This window comes from Equus przewalskii, chromosome 19 (genome assembly GCF_037783145.1).
Source record: "Equus przewalskii isolate Varuska chromosome 19, EquPr2, whole genome shotgun sequence".
In the NCBI taxonomy this organism is placed as follows: domain Eukaryota; kingdom Metazoa; phylum Chordata; class Mammalia; order Perissodactyla; family Equidae; genus Equus; species Equus przewalskii.
Window position 1 is genome coordinate 17,007,237 of NC_091849.1, and position 19,170 is coordinate 17,026,406.

At 40.6% G+C, this 19,170-nt stretch overlaps 1 protein-coding gene across 1 annotated transcript in view; it reads right to left on the minus strand.

Moving 5' to 3' along the window:
• Positions 1-19,170, minus strand: part of KIF13A (kinesin family member 13A) — a 193,732-nt gene that overhangs the window by 59,316 nt on the left and 115,246 nt on the right. Inside the window, 5 exon segments of the mRNA XM_070584117.1 lie at positions 8,411-8,523; positions 9,224-9,358; positions 11,609-11,696; positions 14,587-14,767; positions 15,705-15,797. Of these exon segments, the coding sequence (XP_070440218.1) occupies positions 8,411-8,523; positions 9,224-9,358; positions 11,609-11,696; positions 14,587-14,767; positions 15,705-15,797 (610 nt within the window).

A 19,170-nucleotide genomic window follows, 5' to 3' on the forward strand; every position in this document is an offset into this window, starting at 1 on the left:
AAGAGCAGCCTCAAGAGATCTCACAGGATTGCAAAGAAAGTTACATGATACCACAAAGAGAACATGCTTTCTAAATAGTTTTAAAAAATCAAATGTTACTACTTAATATATGAAAACAAGGAAGGGCATAAATCAGCAAGGAACCAGAGGTTAGCAAGCGCAAGACTAGATAGCTTTCTAATGTTAGCAGATTTCCATTAAATGAGTTGAAAGGAAAGAAAGCATATTTCCCACAAAACAAAATTCCCCAACAATGAGTCACTGAAAAGTTATTGAAATACAAAGCAAATTGAAGAGGCAGAAAATGAATGAGAATTTTCAAAACAGCCATTACTACAAAGTGACATAATGTAATTGACAGATTTAAAAGTTAAACAAATCCAAGAGAAATGAAAACATATGTCCACACAAAAACCTGTACAAGAATTTTCATAGCAGCATATTCACAATAACTGAAATGTAGAATCAACCCAAATGTCCATCAAATGATGGAGGGAATGAATAAAATGTGGTACGCCCCCACTGTGGAATATTAGTTGGCCAAAAAGAGTAATGAAGTTCTAATGCATGCTATAACATGGATGAACCTTGAAAAATTGTGCTAAGTGAAAGAAGCCAAACATGAAAGGCCACTGTCCAGGGCTGAATAGTGTCCCCCAAAATTCATGCTCACTAGAACCTCAGAATGTGACCTTATTTGGAAATAGGATCCCTGCAGATGTAACTAGTTAAGATGAGATCATATTGGCTTAGGGAGGGCTCTAACCAGTGACTCGTGTCCTTGTAAGAAGGCCACGTGAAGACACACAGGGAGAACACCATGTGAAGATGGAGACAGAGACTGGAGTGATGCATCTACAAGCCAAGGAATGCCAGCAACCACCAACAGCTAGGAGAGATGCATGGAATACATTTTCCCTTGAGTCCTAAAGAAAGAATAAACCCCAATGATTCCTTGATTCTGGACTTCTGACCTCCAGAACTGTAAGAAAATAAATTTCTGTTCTTTCAAGCAACCCAGTTTGTGGTAATCTGCCACCAAAACACTAGGAAAATAATATAGCACAGATTATTTGATTTCATTTATATGAAATATCCAGAATAGGCAAATCTATATATAGAGACAGAGGTAGTGGTTGCCTAGGGCAGAGGGTAGGGTAAATGGGAAATGACTTGGACACATGGTTTCTTTTGGGGGGTGATGAAAAAACGTTTTAAAATTAGATTGTGGTGATGGTTGCACAACTTTGAATATAATAAAGCTACTGAATTATACACTTTAAAATGGTAAACTACATAGCATGTGAATTATTTCTCAATACAGCTGTTTAAAAAAAATTCAGCAAGTTCCAGTCACTCCTCCCAAAGGTAACAATTTTAAGAAAGAAAATTGCATGCGATACGTAAGAAATAGAGGAAAGTAGGAGTTTGATATAAGGCACAAACACATTTCTGCTTTAATATAAAATATAGAGCATTTTTCACATTTTGCAACTATTGAAATAAAATTTTCAGGGGCCAGCCCTGTGGCCGAGTGGTCAAGTTCGCACACTCCACTTTGGCGGCCCGGGTTTTGCTGGTTTGGATTCTGGGCGTGGACACAGCACTGCTCGTCAGACCATGCTGAGGGGTGTCCCACATGGCACAACCAGAGGCACTCGCAACTAGAATATATAACTATATATTAGAGGGCTTTGGAGAGAAAAAAAAAAAGATTGGCAACAGTTGTTAGCTCAGGTGCCCATCTTTAAAAAAAAAAAATTTCAATTGGAAACAATTCTTTAAACGATCCTAGATTTTTGTTACCCAAATGAAGCAGAAATTCACAGAAACTATAAAGAGCTCAGTGACTCAAAAGTCAATATTAGCAACTATAAAGTTAACAGGGGTCCTTCATATGAAAACATGTTTTGGGGTTGTCATGGATTTTTCACTGAGACAAGATTTTACCCTGTCTTATGGCAACTACTTATATTTTCTAATTTGACAGTGCAAGGGGTAAAAAGGGTAAGTTTCTGGTCCTCTTAAACAATGACACATAAAATCAAATTAGTGCTTTGAGAGAAAATGGAAAAAGGTGACAGAGTGCTGTGACTGTTCACTGTTGGATGTGCACTCTGCGAGCCCAGTACAGCACGTGTCAGACTCAGCAGAGGGGTGGAGCTGGACGGAAATGGTTATACGACTCCAGTTTCTGTGTGTACTTTGCCCTATAACTTATTCAGTTAGAGAAGCTTATCATTAGCAGCAGCCACACCCTTTTACTTAATGCGCACACATTCAAAACAAGAACTTATCTAAACCTGTTAGGGTCCCCTTGGAACAAAAAGGAACGAATTGCAGGGTGACTGGGACTCCATGATAAGTGAGACATAACCAGGTCACCCAGAAGGACTCCATGCCATCCCTCCCTTCTAGGCTCCACTCAGAAGCAATGATCCAGGGGCTTCTAGATTCCTAAAAACTGTCTGAAAGTTCAACGTGTGAAAGTTGAACAATAATAGGATTACAAATGTCAATGAGAATTTTATGCCCAGGGAGCTTAACAATATCATAAAATCACTAATTATGGATCCTGCTGGCACTGTCTTCTCATGCTGGAGGCAAATGGGCAGCTCACAGGCATCCAGAACAGGGTGGGAGGGGTTTTGGGGAGGTTTTTTTGGCCAATTTTAGAGGCTGAAAAAGTTATTCCAGGAATCTTTCTAATTCTACCAAAGTGCTACTCCTTCCTCGAACCTACTGGAGGTAGAGATGGTGAGGAAGCTCCTACCACAAGCTCTTGGGCTGGGGTGGGGAGAAGGATGGGAGGGCTTGACTGGAGAGGAAGGAAGTTAGGCTAGGGGATAACATTTATAAACAGGTAGCCATGATTTAAGATTGAAATTTTCAAAAATCGACCTATTTATAACAACGGAGAATTTGGATCAAAAAGAAAGAAAACTTGGGAGGATGAAAAACAAAATAAAAGCTGCTCCAATAAACACAATCAATGAGAAGAAGATAGGCATAATTCAACCTTTTTTTTTTTTTTTTTTTTGCTTTTCTGCACCTTCCTCCAAACTACACAGCTTCCCTTGAAACCCTAACCACCAGATTCCTTCCCTTAGGAGTGGATATGATGTGATGTGAGTGATTTGTACTCTCTAGGATGGATTTCAAATATATTATTTTTCCTAATTTTCCAATGATCTTTTTCTAAGATCGTTAGTACTTATTAAACTTTATTAAGCTGTATATGTATTTGTCTACCTCTTTTTATATTGTGATCACCTTGAGGGCAGTGACCATTGTAGGCTATACACATTCTTCCATGCAATTACTGTGCCTGGACTGCAGAAAGCACTCAGTAAGTATCTGCCGAGTGAGACTGAGTCTAGAATACACTGAAGAACAGAACACAGACCTCTTTCTAAAAAGGACTAATTCAATAATGGTTTTAGTCCACTCTGTGGATGCTGGCCCAATATCTATTTTCCTCTTCTTATTTGCTAACAGAACCCTGGTTTTAGTAGGAAGCACGTGTCCGGCTAAAAACTCCATTTCCCAGAGTCCTCTGCAGCTCAGGGAAGTCATGAAACACAGAGATGAGATGTAGGGAGACAGGACAGGGAGGGGCTTCCAAGAAAGCTATTGTCCTCCTGACAGAAAAGGTACATATTCAGCTGACAGAAGCCAGTGGTCCTTTGCTTTCCTCCTTTCCCCTTCTTGTTTGGAACACAGATATGGACACAATGCCTGGAATGGTAGAGCCATCTTGAGGACATGGGGACAACACACACACACACTAAGGTTAGTAGGGCTCTGTGCCTGACAGCTTTTCTGAGATGCTGTACCAGTCTCTGGACTTCTTGAGTGGGGACAATAAACACATCATTTGGTTGTCACTGTAGCTGGTTTCTGTTGCTTACAGCAGAATGCAACCCTTGGCTTTTAAAGAATCAGTTGAGAGATGATGAAGCTAGCGGACCTGAATTTAGTATGCTTCCCCAGTAAGTCCTCACTCTTAACAGTAAAGGAGAAATGCAAAGAATATATGAGGCAAAATATGAGGAAAGGGCAGTACCATCACATGACAGGAGAGGAAAAAACCTGTTCAGCCTACAGTACAGGCCTCATTTCCATTCACCACCCGTCTTCCAGTGGCTGATGCAAATCATTAAACTCAAATAATGTTCACCTAACGAGTATCATCCCCAGTCTCGTTTCCATTTCAGTGGCTGTGTTGTAATAAAAAAGTATATACTAACATTTCCCAAAATAGGTTCTTCTGAACATTTGTTCTGGAGATTAAACATATGTTATAACTAGAATTCTGTCATCAAATAAGTTCAGGGAATGATAAAGTTACATGGGATTCATTACTGCAGGACTTCTCAGAGCTTTGAGCACTGTGACCTGCCAAAGGAAGGTTTATAAGTAGGGTTTCTCAAAATTATTTGTCAGGGATGCCTTTCTTCCCAGAGCCACTTGAGGAACTAGTATTTCACAAAAATGCTTTGGGAAACACGGAGGTAAACAATGTCACATGCCCCCAAAGATATAGCTACTGCATCAAAAGGAACAGATTTTTGCCCTGTCCTCCGTGGGTCTCTCATGTTAGATGCAAAGACGTTTATTCAGGGTTTTTTCCACACATGTGGACCCTGCAATGTACAAGTGGTAAATTAACAAGGACCCCTGCCCGCCCTTGAATAATGGACAGAAGCAGGCCATTTTTATTCTGCCTAGGTACAAGTGCATGTTTGGTTATTCAGGCAGTACCCATATTTAAGTGAGGTTTCTGAGAGGAAATGAACAAGAGTCACGGAAAGCACTTAAGGAGAAAAAAAGGGAGGATTGAGTCACATGAAACATTAGAAACATTAAGCTTATAAGTTATTATAACCTAAATTACACGACAGAATCCCAGGAGTAACATACATTAAGTCCCTAGAACAAGTGTTCAGTAGCACCCACTTATTTCAATTAGAAATGTTTAGTATATACTTTATTATTAACCACGGTAATTGAAATGGAAATGAGACTGCGAATGATACTCGTTAGATGAACACTGTTTGCATTTAACGATTGGCCACTGCTGAGAATAAAATGGAACTGCTTTCAATGACATTCCTAGGGGTAAGAGAGTGTTCCCTGATCTGAGTTCTCACAGAAGCTGAACCAGCCAGCCTCCAGCAGCAGAGAAGGGCTTCCTCATCCCACTCTCAGTAGACAGGTGGAGCGGCAGACTGACTTTGCAGAGGTGTTTCCCCGTGAAGACGGTCTACAGACGACCTCTACCTCCAAGCCCTGACCAGGCCATGGCGGTGCAGCCACACAGTGCCTTAGCTCTCCAAATGGAGGAATAATGTGTGCTTTAAAGCTCTTAAGAGCTTAAGGAGAGATGAAGCCCCTAAATCCGCAGCCCATTAAGCAGGCACTAATGTCTATGTGAAGTCCCTGACAGGTCTGCTTAAGAGGATTATTAATGTTCCATCAAAGGAAGCCCAAATAGGAGGCCGAGAGGAAGCTTATGAAACATGTCAGAGATTTCTTTAATTTTAGCACTCAACTGGGCACTGATTTTAAGGCTTAAAAAGCCATTTGTGGAACTATCAGGCAGCAGTGTCAACTTACTGTTTATTTTACCTTGTTAGTTCACACTTACATAGAGCTTCCTATGTGCTAGGCACTGTTCTAAGCACTTTACAAACAGTAACTAATTTAATCCCCATAACAGCTCTACCCATAGGGTTGTTTCCTCATCCACATTTTACAGCTGAGGAAACTGAGACACAGAAAGTTCACGCAGGTAGTTTCTGTAACTAAGAAACTCCAGTATCTCCTCTAGGAAGCCCTCCCTTGAAGCTCCCAGCTGTGCCGTCACTGTGTTCCCACCGCACCCTGTGTATAAGCTTCTATGTCACAATGTATTCATGCCACGCCTCCAAAGGTCTTCCTTCCCCACTGCACCTTGAACTTCCCAAGGCTAGGGTCTCATCTTACTCATCCCTCTGGTCTTCTGCCTAGTCAGCGTTCAACAACATATTTTCTAAGTGGATCAAAAAAAACGCAGGTCCATCTCTCTTATCTGAAATCCTTGGTACCACATGTGTCTCGAAATTCAGAATATTTTGGATTTTAGGAAGTTCAGTGCATACACTACTCATGACCTCCAGTGGACTCTGGGACAGCACCCCACAGTAATATATATAAACATTTCTACAGCTAAACTTATAAGAGGTCACACTAAATGAGAAAGTAAAGACTATAAATGTAGGTAAAGACTAGAGATAGCCTCATGAGAGTTCAAGGGAGGGTTTACCAACAAGTGAGCTGTGAAGAAAAAGAATAAAGCACTTGGGGGGCCGGCTCCGTGGCCGAGTGATTAAGTTTGCGCGCTCCGCTGCGGCGGCCCGGGGTTCAGATCCTGGGCGCGGACATGGCACTGCTCGTCAGGCCATGTTGAGGCAGCGTCCCACATCCCACAACTAGAAGGACTTGCAACTAAGATATACAACTATGTACAGGGGGGACTTGGGGAGATAAAGCAGGAAAAAAAAAGATTGGCAACACTTGTTAGCCCAGGAGCCAATCTTGAGAAGAAAGCACTTGGTTTACAGAGCGTTTGGATTTTGGAATCCCAGGTAAGGGGTCGTGGGCCTCTTATCTCTATGAAGGTCTCTAAGACAGTTGTGCAGACCTCTGGCACCGTCTTAGAGCTCTGTGATCTTAGACACATTATTTAACCGCTCTCTGCTTTGGTTTCCTCACCTGTCAAATGGGGATAATAGACCCATCTTACAGTGCCGATGTGAGGATCAGGTGACTTACTACATACAGAGCTTTCAGAATAGCGCCTGGCACATAGCAAGAGGTCAATAAAAGTTAGGGGTCCTTACACATCAAGGCCAGCCACTCTCTAAATTCCCACAAATTCACAGCACAGAATTTCCAGCATTTCCCACAAGCCCAGCCAGTGGGCCATGGGCTGGCACGGTTTAGCACCAGTAAACAAATCTGCAGGAGGGGTGAGAATCTTTTCTTTGGTACCTGCTCCCTCATATTCCCAATTTCTGCTCCCTCACCCTGGTTCTTGAGTGCATTTCGGAAGGCAGGAAAGCTGTAGTACCAGCCTGGGCTCCTACAATGCTTTGTCATGAATTATAGCAAAATCCTTTGTTGTGAGAGCGGGAGACAGGATGCCTGGAAGATTAACTCCTTAGAGCAGTGGCCTGTGCAGTGAGTGAGGCTGTGGCCATCTGATAGAGGGGACAATATTTTACTTCTAATTTTAAACTTTTGTATATTAAAATTATAATGTGCTAATATCATTTTAAAATGCAAGCTGCACCGTGTTCCTGAAGATATTACCTCTTGTCATCTTCTGTCCTAAACAGAATCCCAAGTTATTACGTCTCAACAGGAAAATATTACAAGTACAAACTAAACTACTTTCTGCTGAATTTGGAATAATGACAATTATGCTGTTTACACAGATTATAAAAATAATAGCTACAACCATTAATATTTATTCAGTCCATACTACGTGCCAGGCATTGTTCTAAGCACATTATGAGCATTTAATCCCAAACAGTTCTATGAAGTAGGTAATATTATTATCCTCATTTTACAGATGAGAAAAATGAAGCACAGAGAGGTGAAATCTCATGTCCATGACACATGTACAGCTAGTAAGTGGTGGAGGCAGGAGTAAGTCTGGGCCCTCTGGCTTGAGTGCACACTCTTAAATGCAAACCCTGCTCCTGCTCATGCTGGAAAGTGGAGAGACTTGCTTTTCCATATCAAGCACTCCTGGGGATACCACATTTCTGCAAAGAACAAGAAGCTCATTTGTCTGGGCCTTTGCTACACTCTCCACGTGAAATGCCTCCATCTCCTTTGCCTACCTGGCAAACTCCTACACATCCTGCACCACTCTGCTCTCTTTCAGCCTTCACTGCATCACTGGGCACATTATAGGCACTCAAGGCCGAGTGAGATTTCAGTATGGCACCTATTCAATAACTGTTCAATTTATTTGATGTATTGATGCTTAAACAGTATTAGCCTTACAAAAGGATTCAAAGCAGATTTTCTTTTCCGAGTAAGCTCCTCCAGTTAATTTAAGATATGATTTGATTTACAAACGTGTGATTTGTACTCACCTACCACACTATATGCTATGGTGCATGAAGTGTTTGTACAATGTTTGAGCAGGGCTGCACCACGTAGCTTGACTTAAATAAACCTCATGCATCTCAATAGGGGCAGGCTGTTGTTTTTCTTCAACCCAGTTGACTAAAGCTATGCAGACTCTGAACATCTGTGATCAGAACCATCTGACCCCTTATAACGCGACAAGTACCCCCACACACACAAGAATGCAGGCTCCAGTGTAACTCTGGAATTGCACCAGCCACCTTACTTGTTAATGTTGCTGCCTTCTTTCAGTCGCTCTCCAGCAGCTCCTGTCTTAGACACTCTTTCACTACCCGCCAGGTCTACCAAGCTGACCTTACTGACTTTCTCTCCTGAGTTCTGGTTGTAGGAAACAAGAGAGAAACAACACACATGAATGCAAAAACCACACAGATAACCACATGTACATCAGCACTACAAGTGACAGTAACCTGAGTAGCAATCCCTCTACAACAAGGCAAACTTCTCGAGAAGATTTTAAACAACAACGAGAGTTATTTGGATTAGCAATTTCATCATCAAAATTTGAACTGGTGTGGCAAAGGAGCATTTTACTTTGCAGCTGGGAGGCAAGTACATGCGACTTTCCAGAACATAGTCAGAAAGCTGGAGATTTTATGTGTCTATGAGGAAATACTAAGACATGAGGATTCCTGCACATTCAGGTCAAATTCCTCTTCTTTTACAAAAGTGCTCTTTAGGTGAACTGTTGTGGTTTCCTCTTTAATGTCCCTTTCACGACTGTGAGGTAGACTCAGTTGTTTTTAGGAGAATTTCAGTACGAAAGGATACATATTAAAAGCTGTATGGTGACATCATCACACTCTTTAGGGAGTTGACACAAGAACACCAATTTTTAAAGAAAAGTTATACATAAAGGAAGACCTAATAAATTAAATAATTTAAGCAAAGTAGCTCATCTAGTAAGTAGAAGAGTGGGCATAAAATTCTCAGCAACTGAATCCAAGCATGAAACCCTCCGCCCATGCAGGTGTCTTGAGTTCTTTTACGCCCCTAAAGGTTCCACCCAATCCCTCACCCCAGACTGCAGGTCATAGAGCGTCTGTGTGATTATGATGTTGAACACGGCATGGGAGCGGCTACTTTCTTCATTCATGTTGGTTGCAGCTACCGTCCGAGACTTATTTCCCTCAGACATCAGTGACTCAATATCCTAGAGGCAAAGCATAAGGAAAGAATTACAAGCATAAAACACAAGAACACAGTCCTGCCCACCAGGGGTACGTATTCATTATGATCCCTCTGATGCCTTCGTCACCACCCCTCCATAAAAACCTCCCTGCCTCTCCTCCAGTGAGCTTGGTTTGAGCTTCCCTCAGTGCTTTCTAGTGTCTGAGATGTTTATTCCGTTCTCTCCATCCCACAACTGTCTTCTGTCTCTGTTAAGTCCCTGTTTCTGCCTTTGCAAGTTCCTAGGGCGGAAAAGAGCTGATATTTACTGAGCACTGCAGATCCTCAATAACGGCACTTACCTCTCCTGCCGTGCTTGACAACACTGCATAGCTATCTACTGCTTGCTTATCTGCCTTCCTCCTCCGACACCATGACTCTCTAAGAACATGGGATTTTCCTTATTCATCTTTGTACACCTGTCTTAGAACACCTGGAACCTATGGGCTCTTATACAACATTTGATGAAGGAAGCTTGTAATAGAAGTATTTCCCTGATTTCACACTCAAGGACACTGAAGTTCATGGAAGTGAAATAACTTTCCCCACATCGAGTAAGGGGCAGAGCTGGGACGCAAATCACAAGCTCCCTAGCTCTCAGTAATAAGTGACAGGATGAAATGGACACTGACCCCAACCACACTGCTCTACGAACCTGGCACTTTAGCAAATGTGCTGACTCAGCACCTTTATGCCAGAGAAGTCTCCATTCATTTCAGAATTTCCATGTGTCTAAAGTGATGACTGCACTCTATTTCTGATGTGAGCAATACTAAAAACGTCTTCCTTTAAACATCTAGAGAGTTACCTCATAGACTAATTTGAGTCCTACTGAGTCTGAGGTGATGACGGGACAGCCACAACACAGAGAGAGCCCAACTAAGTATAGGGATGGATTCACCCATTCTTTCATCGGCATTCTTCAGCAACAGACAGCAGTTTGTTTTATGAGATTTCCAAAGCAATGACAATAAAAATAAGGGCAAAGCATCGAGTCAGGACATAAGAAGGCATAAAAATCAAGGAGTAGGAAAAGGAAACAGGTCAGCCAATGGAGGAGCCGTTCAGAAAAATAAAACAACCAGAAGAGCAAAAAGTAATGGAAATTGGGGGCTAGGGGACCACCCTGGGGGAGCAGCAGTTAAGTTCACATGTTCCGCTTCAGTGGCCCAGGGTTTCCCGGTTCGGATCCCGGGTGCAGACCTATGCACTGCTTGTCAGACCATGCTGTGGTAGGTGTCCCACATGAAATAGAGGAAGATGGGCATGGATGTTAGCTCAGAGCCAGTCTTCCTCAGAAAAAAAGAGGATTGGTGGCAGATGTTAGCTCAGTGCTGATCTTCCTCAAAAAAAAAAAAAAAAAAATTGGGGGCTGGCCCCTTGGCTGAGTGGTTAAGTTCATGTGTTCCAGCTCTGGGGTTCACTGGTTTAGATCCTGGGCACCAACACAGCACTGCTCGTCAAGCCATGCTGTGGCGTCATCCCACATACAAGAACTAGAACAACTTACAACTAGGATATACAACTATGTGCTGGGTCTTTGGGGAGGGAAAAAAAAGAGGAAGATCAGCAACAGATGTTAGCTCAGGGCCAATCCTCCTCACCAAAAACCAAAAAGCATACCTTAAAGAAAAAGTAATGGGAACTAAGGCAGGAAATCCTATCAAAGAGAAGGGGTTGAATTAACTACCAAATACTGTTCACATTTGTCCAGATTTGTCAACAAGGACATCACTGGCAACCCAAGGGAGAGTAGTTTCAACAGAGTGGTATTAGTGAAAATATTCAGCAACTGCAAAACCTCTCAGCCTCTCTGTACAGCCACACTGTAAAATTTTCACAATAAAGTAGGTTGCAAAGTGTGATTAAAAGCCCTTTCTTTCTGTTTGGGGGTGTTGATACTGGGTTTCTGAGATCATGAATGGTATCAATATGCTATAAAGTACTTGGATAAAAATATATTCAACAGTATTTACACATTTCAGTTTACTGCCAGTTTTTTAATGACTTTTTTTTTTTTTTTTTTTTTGCTGAGGAAGATTCGCCCTATGCTAACATCTGTGCCAATCTTCCTCTATTTTGTATGTGGGTTGCCACCACCACGTGGCTATTGACAAGTGGTGTAGGTCCACACCAAGGAACCAAACCTGGGTCGCTGAAGCAGAGTGTGCCAAACTTAACCATAGGCTATGGGGCCAGCCCTGTAATGACATTTTTTAAAAATGACACTTACCTCAAAGCTAGTGACAGCCAGTTGGGATAAACCATCTACATACGGTCCCAAAACTTTATGCTCGCGAACTTTCAGAGACTGTCTACTCCTTTGGGAGGAAGGAAAAAGAAATGAATGAATCAGACCAAACCTGGAAGCTTTTTTTCTTTTTCAGCACTCAGTAACTAATATTGCAATTTCAAAAGAATTTTTTTAATGATCAAAAATATTCTAAAAGCTACTTTATTTGGATTAGCAAAACAGCATTCCTTACGAGGAATGTCTTTTATACTCTGAATTCTATTTAAAGGAACTTACTATTTAAAAAATTCTATTTCTACTCCCAAACAAAACAGCCAGCACATAGAATACTAGGTTAGGCTAACTCACTTTAGTAGATGAACTTCACTTTCACATAGGAGGAAAAAAAAGAAAGAAAAAGCAGCAAAGAACATGCCAGAACTGAATTTAACCTTAAGGCTATTTTATAAATAGGCACATTCTCAGTAAATAATGTCTTAAAGTTTTGACCAAGTAGTGAACAATATTAGAGTGTTTTAATTTACTTTTTCAAGTCTGCATTGATTTATGCCACTTCTGGGCTGACAATTTTATACAGAAAGTGATATTACAGCACAGCAATTGTTTGTAGTCACTGACGTTCATCCTCTGTTTAGAACTGGCTGTGCTCGTGAAGATTTTAGGGCTCTTTTGAATTTCTAAATAGCAAACCTGGTTTGGAACCCATTTGAACAGCTCATCAATAGATAACTGAGATTAAAAGCAAAGCTACATATATTATGACCATACTGTGTATGTCATCTTTTTCACGGCATCAGATATTAATCACCTTTCAAATCAAGAGTCAATGCTTGGCATGGAAAAAAGGAGCTAAGAATCACTGGGTACTTCCCAAAGTCTTGGCATTGTTCCCTAAGAACTTTTAAGTTATTTGACTTAATCTTGCAATAACCCTAACAAAGTAGCCTATACTAACTTTAAGAATGAAGAATTCAGTGTGACAGTGAGCGATTCTGCTGGACCTAAACAGGGGCAGACCAAATGCACATCTTCCAGAGAGATGCTTTGATGCACAGGATCCAGAACTCAGCCCACTTCACTTGCATAACCAGAGATTCTTTAACGCTATTCATGAGCAAAAAACCTAAATCCAGCACAGTATCAAGTGCTGGAGATGGTGTCTAACATCTGGAATTCTTGTACACTGCTGGTGGGAGTGTAAAGTGGTACAACCACTTTGGAAAACAGTTTGGCAGTACCTAATAAAGTTGAAGAATCAGTATCTGGTGACCCACAATTCCACTCCTGATGTATTCCCTAGAAACTCCTGCATTTGTACCCCAGGAGAACCGTACAAAGAGGCTCAGAGCAGCACTGTAGTGCTAACAAGTGGAAACCGCACAAATGACAGGCGGTGGGATAAACAAATTATGGATTAATCATACAATGGAATACTAAAGAGCAGTAAAAATTAACGCATTACTTCATATAGCAGAACGGATGAGTCATTGAGGGGAAAAATAGCAAGCCACCCAAGGACAAATATACTATGATGTCACTGCACAAAGTTAAAAATTGTGCAAAATTACGTGTAAACTCTAAAGAGGAGGATAATGAGAAACACAAAATTCATAATAGTAGTTACTCTGGGGAGGGGTAGGGAATGGAATGGGATATTCCATTTATTAACCCAAATGCTGAGTAGGGCAGTCGTTGATTTTATTATTCTTTACATCTTACAGGTACTATAAATGGTCTTTCATATGCATTACATAGTTAACAACTTTAAATATAAACATTTCCTGTGATTTGGTCCCTTCCTTGCCACCCATAATTTTGATCTTATACCTTTGATTATATCCTTGATTATACAGCTGCTAAAAGCATTTCAAAATATTTTTTAATGACACGAGAAAGAGTTCATTATGTTACATAAAAAAATTCAGGATACTGAATTGTACTTAGAGAATGACCTCAACTCAGACACACAAACATACACACATCATAGACTTGAAACATAGGATCAAAATGCACTAAAGTACTAACAGTTTATTTTTGAGTGGTAGAATGAAAGGTCGTTTCTATCTCCTTACATTTTACCTATTTTCTAAATTTTTTATAAATGTTATTTTTAAATCAGTAAAAAAATTTTTAATTAAAAAAAGAAAGTACATGGCCCTCTCCTATCACTATAAATCAAACTGACCTGCTTTTTATTATCACTTAGTTCTTAAAAAATACAGATACCTGGGTTTCCGCCGGTCCTACTGAATCATAGCCTCTACGGATGTGGCTTAGGACAGTGTAGCCTTAAAAAGCCCTTCACGTGATTCCAATGCTCACCCCAGAGAGAATGAGTTGCTTAGGCTGTGTTGTTTCAATCCTTCAACTACTTTACCTCCAATTTAGAGGTGTTGCTTTCCAACAAATATGGAAGGACCAATGTGTCATTCCTTTTTTTTTCCTTTGTGAGGAAGATTGGCCCTGAGCTAACATCTGTTGCCAATCTTCCACTTTTTGCTTGAGGAAGATTGTCCCTGAGCTGTGCCATTTTGTATGTGGGATGCCACCATAGCATGGCTTGATGAGCAGTGTGTATGTCTGCAGCTAGGATCTGAACCTGTGAACCCTGGGTTGCAGAAGCGGAATGCACGAACTTAACCACTATGCCACCGGGCTGGCCCCCAATGTGCCATTCTAACTCAGTGTTTATGAATAAATTATGGGGGCAAAATAATACCGATAGTAAAAACATCTTTCTAAATTGCATATGGAAGAACTTTATACATGAACATAGGATAAACAATGAATACTGAGTATACCAACAGGCTTTGAGAAGCTGATGATTTCTCAGTAAATTAACCAAAACCAGAGTAGTAACCAAGGGCTCAAAAAAATATATTCACTTGCAGTTTTAACTTTAGGATCATTCGAAATTATTACCCCTATTACAATCTTAATTTCAACCACTAACTTACCCTTTGGGGTCTAAAAGATCCCGAACTTTTTCATTATAAATTTCCATATAGGATACTTCGACTTTAAAAGTCTGTGACTCATTTTGCTCCAGAGAGATCCTTTTAAATAAAGCACAGCAGAGCCTTGGAATAAGGCCCAGCTGCTCAGCATTGCCCATCATGGAGAAGGATTTTCCTGAGCCTGGAGAAGAGGAAGCAGAAAGAAAGGAGGATAGAAGAGGAAGCGAAATGTAATGCTTCAACCACGTAACGCATACAACCAAGTTGTATGCTTCAACCATACAAGTGTTCTACATTTATCAGCCATGGCCACACAGCACAAGTGGCAAACTTCGCCCTCAAACCCCGGCCCTCGGACAACATGGGTGCTGTTCTTTCCATTACACTCACAGCCTCCAGTTTAACTCTCAGGGCAAGATCTTGAGGGCAGCTCATTTACAGATGGATGTGTATAAATCTAACCACTAAAAATCCATAATCTTTAAAAGTATGTATAGTAAATATCAACTATACATTATCAAGTATCATGAACAGTATTTTACCCCCAAATATTTTATACTTGTGACAGTGCTTTGCTATATATTCTCTTGCCTGAGTCTCCTACTTGTCCTGTGATTGACAATGGGCAGTATTGTTGATTTATTGATTTACTTCCACTGTAAGTTGAAATAATGGTGGCTCAGTGTTAATGGCTGAGCCACTAGTACGTTTTTTCAACCAACTGAGCCACGAGCCTAGGTTTAATAATCTTTCCTCACTCTTGTATCTTTGTGAAAAGTCCTCTATATAGGATGATAATCTGGGTTTTTCTATAGTTTCTTACCATAACGTTTATACGGAGAAACTGGTAATTATTGTTCTAGTTCAAATACAGGTTAAAACTATAGTTTAGGAAAATGACACTTAATAGTTTGAAACTAGCTTTGCTCATTAACACTGAAATTACTCAAGTACCGAAACTGTTGAACCTTCAAAAAGAAGGTTACTTTTGATCATCTAATTCAGTTAAACCCACAAAGTCAGAAGCATTTTTCTGTCGCTTCCCAAAGTGCTTTCTGTTTCTGTTTTAAGAAATGCATATTTAATATCACTGACTATATATAAAAGCAGCTACTTACCTGTCTGTCCATATGCAAAAATGCACGCATTATAACCCTGAAAGGCTTTTTCAAGAATTCCTTCTCCAAGGCACTTGAAAACCACTTCTTGACCTAAAACACAAAAAAATAAAAAACTAAAAAAAAGATTTTTCTTGACATATTTGTATTAATAAGTCCCAGTTATTAACAATAGTCTCTCAATCCAAAAAGATGTTAAAAGTGTACTGCGTGCCTACTACGTGTAGGGCTATATATTAAGAGCTTACCATATGCAATTTTATTTACTCTTCTAAACTGTAGCTCAGTACCTGGACCAATTTACGATTCTATTCATTATTTCCCTCTAAGACATTTGTCTAGGCATTAAAGTTTCCTTTCTATGGTCAGTGGGCCATATGGAAGCACTGTTTAAATTTGGTTATGTTTCTTCTCATGAGTTAGTATCAAAATGTCATTAAACATAAGTTGTTTTATTTCCCCATCTGGATTGTGAGCTTCCAATGAGCAGGAACCATGTCATACACATTGTGGTATGTGCCTGCACCTCTGCACCTAGCACGGTGCTGAGCACATGCCTAGTGCTGAGAAACTGTTCATTGCTGGTGGAGGTGATGTGCTGAGCACAGGCACCTCTCACCTGTGTTCCCACGGGGTGTTCAGGGAGAAGTTCTCTTCTGTGAGCCTGTCTACAGCTTACCGAGCTCTTGGGAGTGTTCTGTCATATATATATACTACGGTAGCGTCCAGCTGAAAAGTAAAGGTGTGAACATCTTTTTAAACACTGAAGGTGACATTTACTACCTTTTGAAATTGGTGACTTTCTAACATCCATTCTCTATCATTAAGAGAATTAAAATGATATTCTTCTCCCTCTGTTCTCTTATAGTCCTTAGAACACTCGCTACCACAGCATTTGCAGAACCTACAGCTTTAAGTACCTCTTTCCTCCATGGAAACGAGAACCCTGATTGATGTCAGAGACTATAATCTGTTGACCTTTGTAATCCTAGTGCCTAGTCCAAATGCTTAGGAAATGTTTGCTGACAGAATGAGTCTGTTTAACCTTTTTATCCTACATGAAAATTCCTTGTACACTTGGAAATAACGCAACATAACATACGCTTTTGGGTGTATGTTTTTGTTTCGTGCAAAGTTGGATCTGGTCTTGGCAGTCCCTTGTTATACTCTGGCACAGCATGGTTGCGGGATGGGACTCTCCAAAATGTGTAAGCATGAAACAAGAAATAATCCTGTCAACCATTAGGTTGGCAAAAAATAAAATTCTGACAACATCAAATACAGCTGGATTGAGGAAATACTTGTTTTCGTAAGCTGCTGGTGGGAGAATAAACAAATGCAGCCATTCTGAAGGACAACCTCATGGCACTCATAAACAGGAACATGCCCACACCCTCCGACCCACTGGGAGGCAGCCACCCTGCAGACACTTCCACAAGGGACCCTTGTGTAATAAGATGTTCATGGCAGCATTACTTGTGGTACTGTAAGGTGGAGTCAAGTAAAACGTCTGTTAGGAAGGGAGTGGATAAGTAAAATGTGACTATTCTATATGATGGAATGTCAAAAACCATGTAAAAAAACAAAACAAATCTATATGTGTAAACTACGCTAGAATTCAAAAACATTGAGTAAAAGAAAAGTCACCTTCAGACTGTACACACAAGGGGAAAACTTATGTCTCTGTGTGTGTGTGTGTGTGTGTGATATCTATGGGTGCTACAGTAAACTAAATGCATTCGAAGAAAATATACCAAATTTATAAAACTTTATTTCTGACTTCTAACATCTAGCACAGAGCCTGGTACCTAAGAGGTATTCAAAACATGTTGGCGGGATATGTGGATTTTTTAAAAGGGTGTAACCGTAAGAGGCTTTCCTAAATACATGGGTTGGTTGTGAAGACTACCTAAAGATGTGTGTGTATGTGTGCACACACACACACTCTGAGAAGAATAACGTATTGTCGAAATTATTATTCACTAAACACACACTTTCAAAATTGCTTTTATGTTATAGGTAAGTATGACGGAGTCTTGCATTCACTAAGAAAATATCTGGCCCATCCTGCTCTTGATCCTTTCATACACATCAGTAGTTTTTTCTCCTAAGTTTTCTCAAGGACCTTCCTTATTTCACATGTATTCCCAAGGCCCATGCCAAAAGGCAGGCCTTAGATCTGGAGCTGAGCCCTGCAGTGCAGGAGATCAGGAATTAAACACAGCCTTTGCTCAGGCTTGTGAGAACTGATAGTGGTCCTCAGCCAGACCCAAGTGCCACTGGAAGGCATTCCAAAAGCACTGTCTCCTGGCACAAGCAGATGAACAGAACAACCCCATTTGATATTCCACACTGGTCAACCAGCCCCGCTGGCAGATGGGTGAGGGTGGGGACAAGATGCTTTAAGACTTGGCTAGGTCAAACATCCTGACCGTAATTCATGATTTCAATTCATATTTAGTAACTCGACAGAAAACAAAGGCTTGAGTTGATGAAAGGACTCAACTGCAGAGAGTTACTTTGGTCAAAGAGCTTTTACCAGGACTACACAGAGCCTGAAGTCGTTAACCAATCCAGAATTTCTATCTGTTCCTATAGCAGGTAGTGAAATACAATATTTTTGGTTTCTGCTCCTCATACTGAGTAAGCTGGAATTACGAGGAATAATTTTCTCAATGTTCTTTCAACGGCAAATCACAATGTATCTTTTTCCTAAGTAGGGATGGCCTTTTAAACTAAAGATCATTAGCTGAAAAAAAACAAGAACGAATGCTATAAAGCTACATGAGGGGCCGGCCTGGTGGTGCAGTGGTTAAGTGCACACTTTCCGCTTCAGCGGCCTAGGGTTCGCCAGTTCAGATCTCGGGTGCAGACGTGGCACCGCTTGGCAAGCCATGCTGTGGTAGGCACCCCACATATAAAAAGTAGAGGAAGATGGGCACGGATGTGAGCTCAAGGCCAGTCTTCCTCAGCAAAAAGAGGAGGATTGGCAGCAGATGTTAGCTCAGGGCTAATCTTCCTCAAAAAAAAAAAAAAAGCCATATGAAATAGGTTTATGATATGTAAAGTGAAAAAAACCCAACCCAGAATAAGTATACTAAAATTGCATGAAAAATAAACCAAATGATCAAAGAATTCTCCAGGATATGAAAATACAAGAATAAATTTCAGTTTAGCCTACGTCCAAATTATTGCAAACAACAAATGGGATATGACTTAATCTATTTAACTTATATACTTTTATTATTTATGCTACTAAGAAGAAAGAAGAGAATTAATTTTTATCAACTGCCTTGTTTGCAACGCCCTTTACATATTTTATACCATTGAATCCTTGCAATACTCCAGTACAGTAGGTACAGACTGTGATTCATAAGGAGACTGGGGCTCTGAAAGGGTACGTCATTTGCCCAAGATCATCCCACCAGTGAGGGGCAGGGCCTGGATCTGTCTGTACTGACTCCTG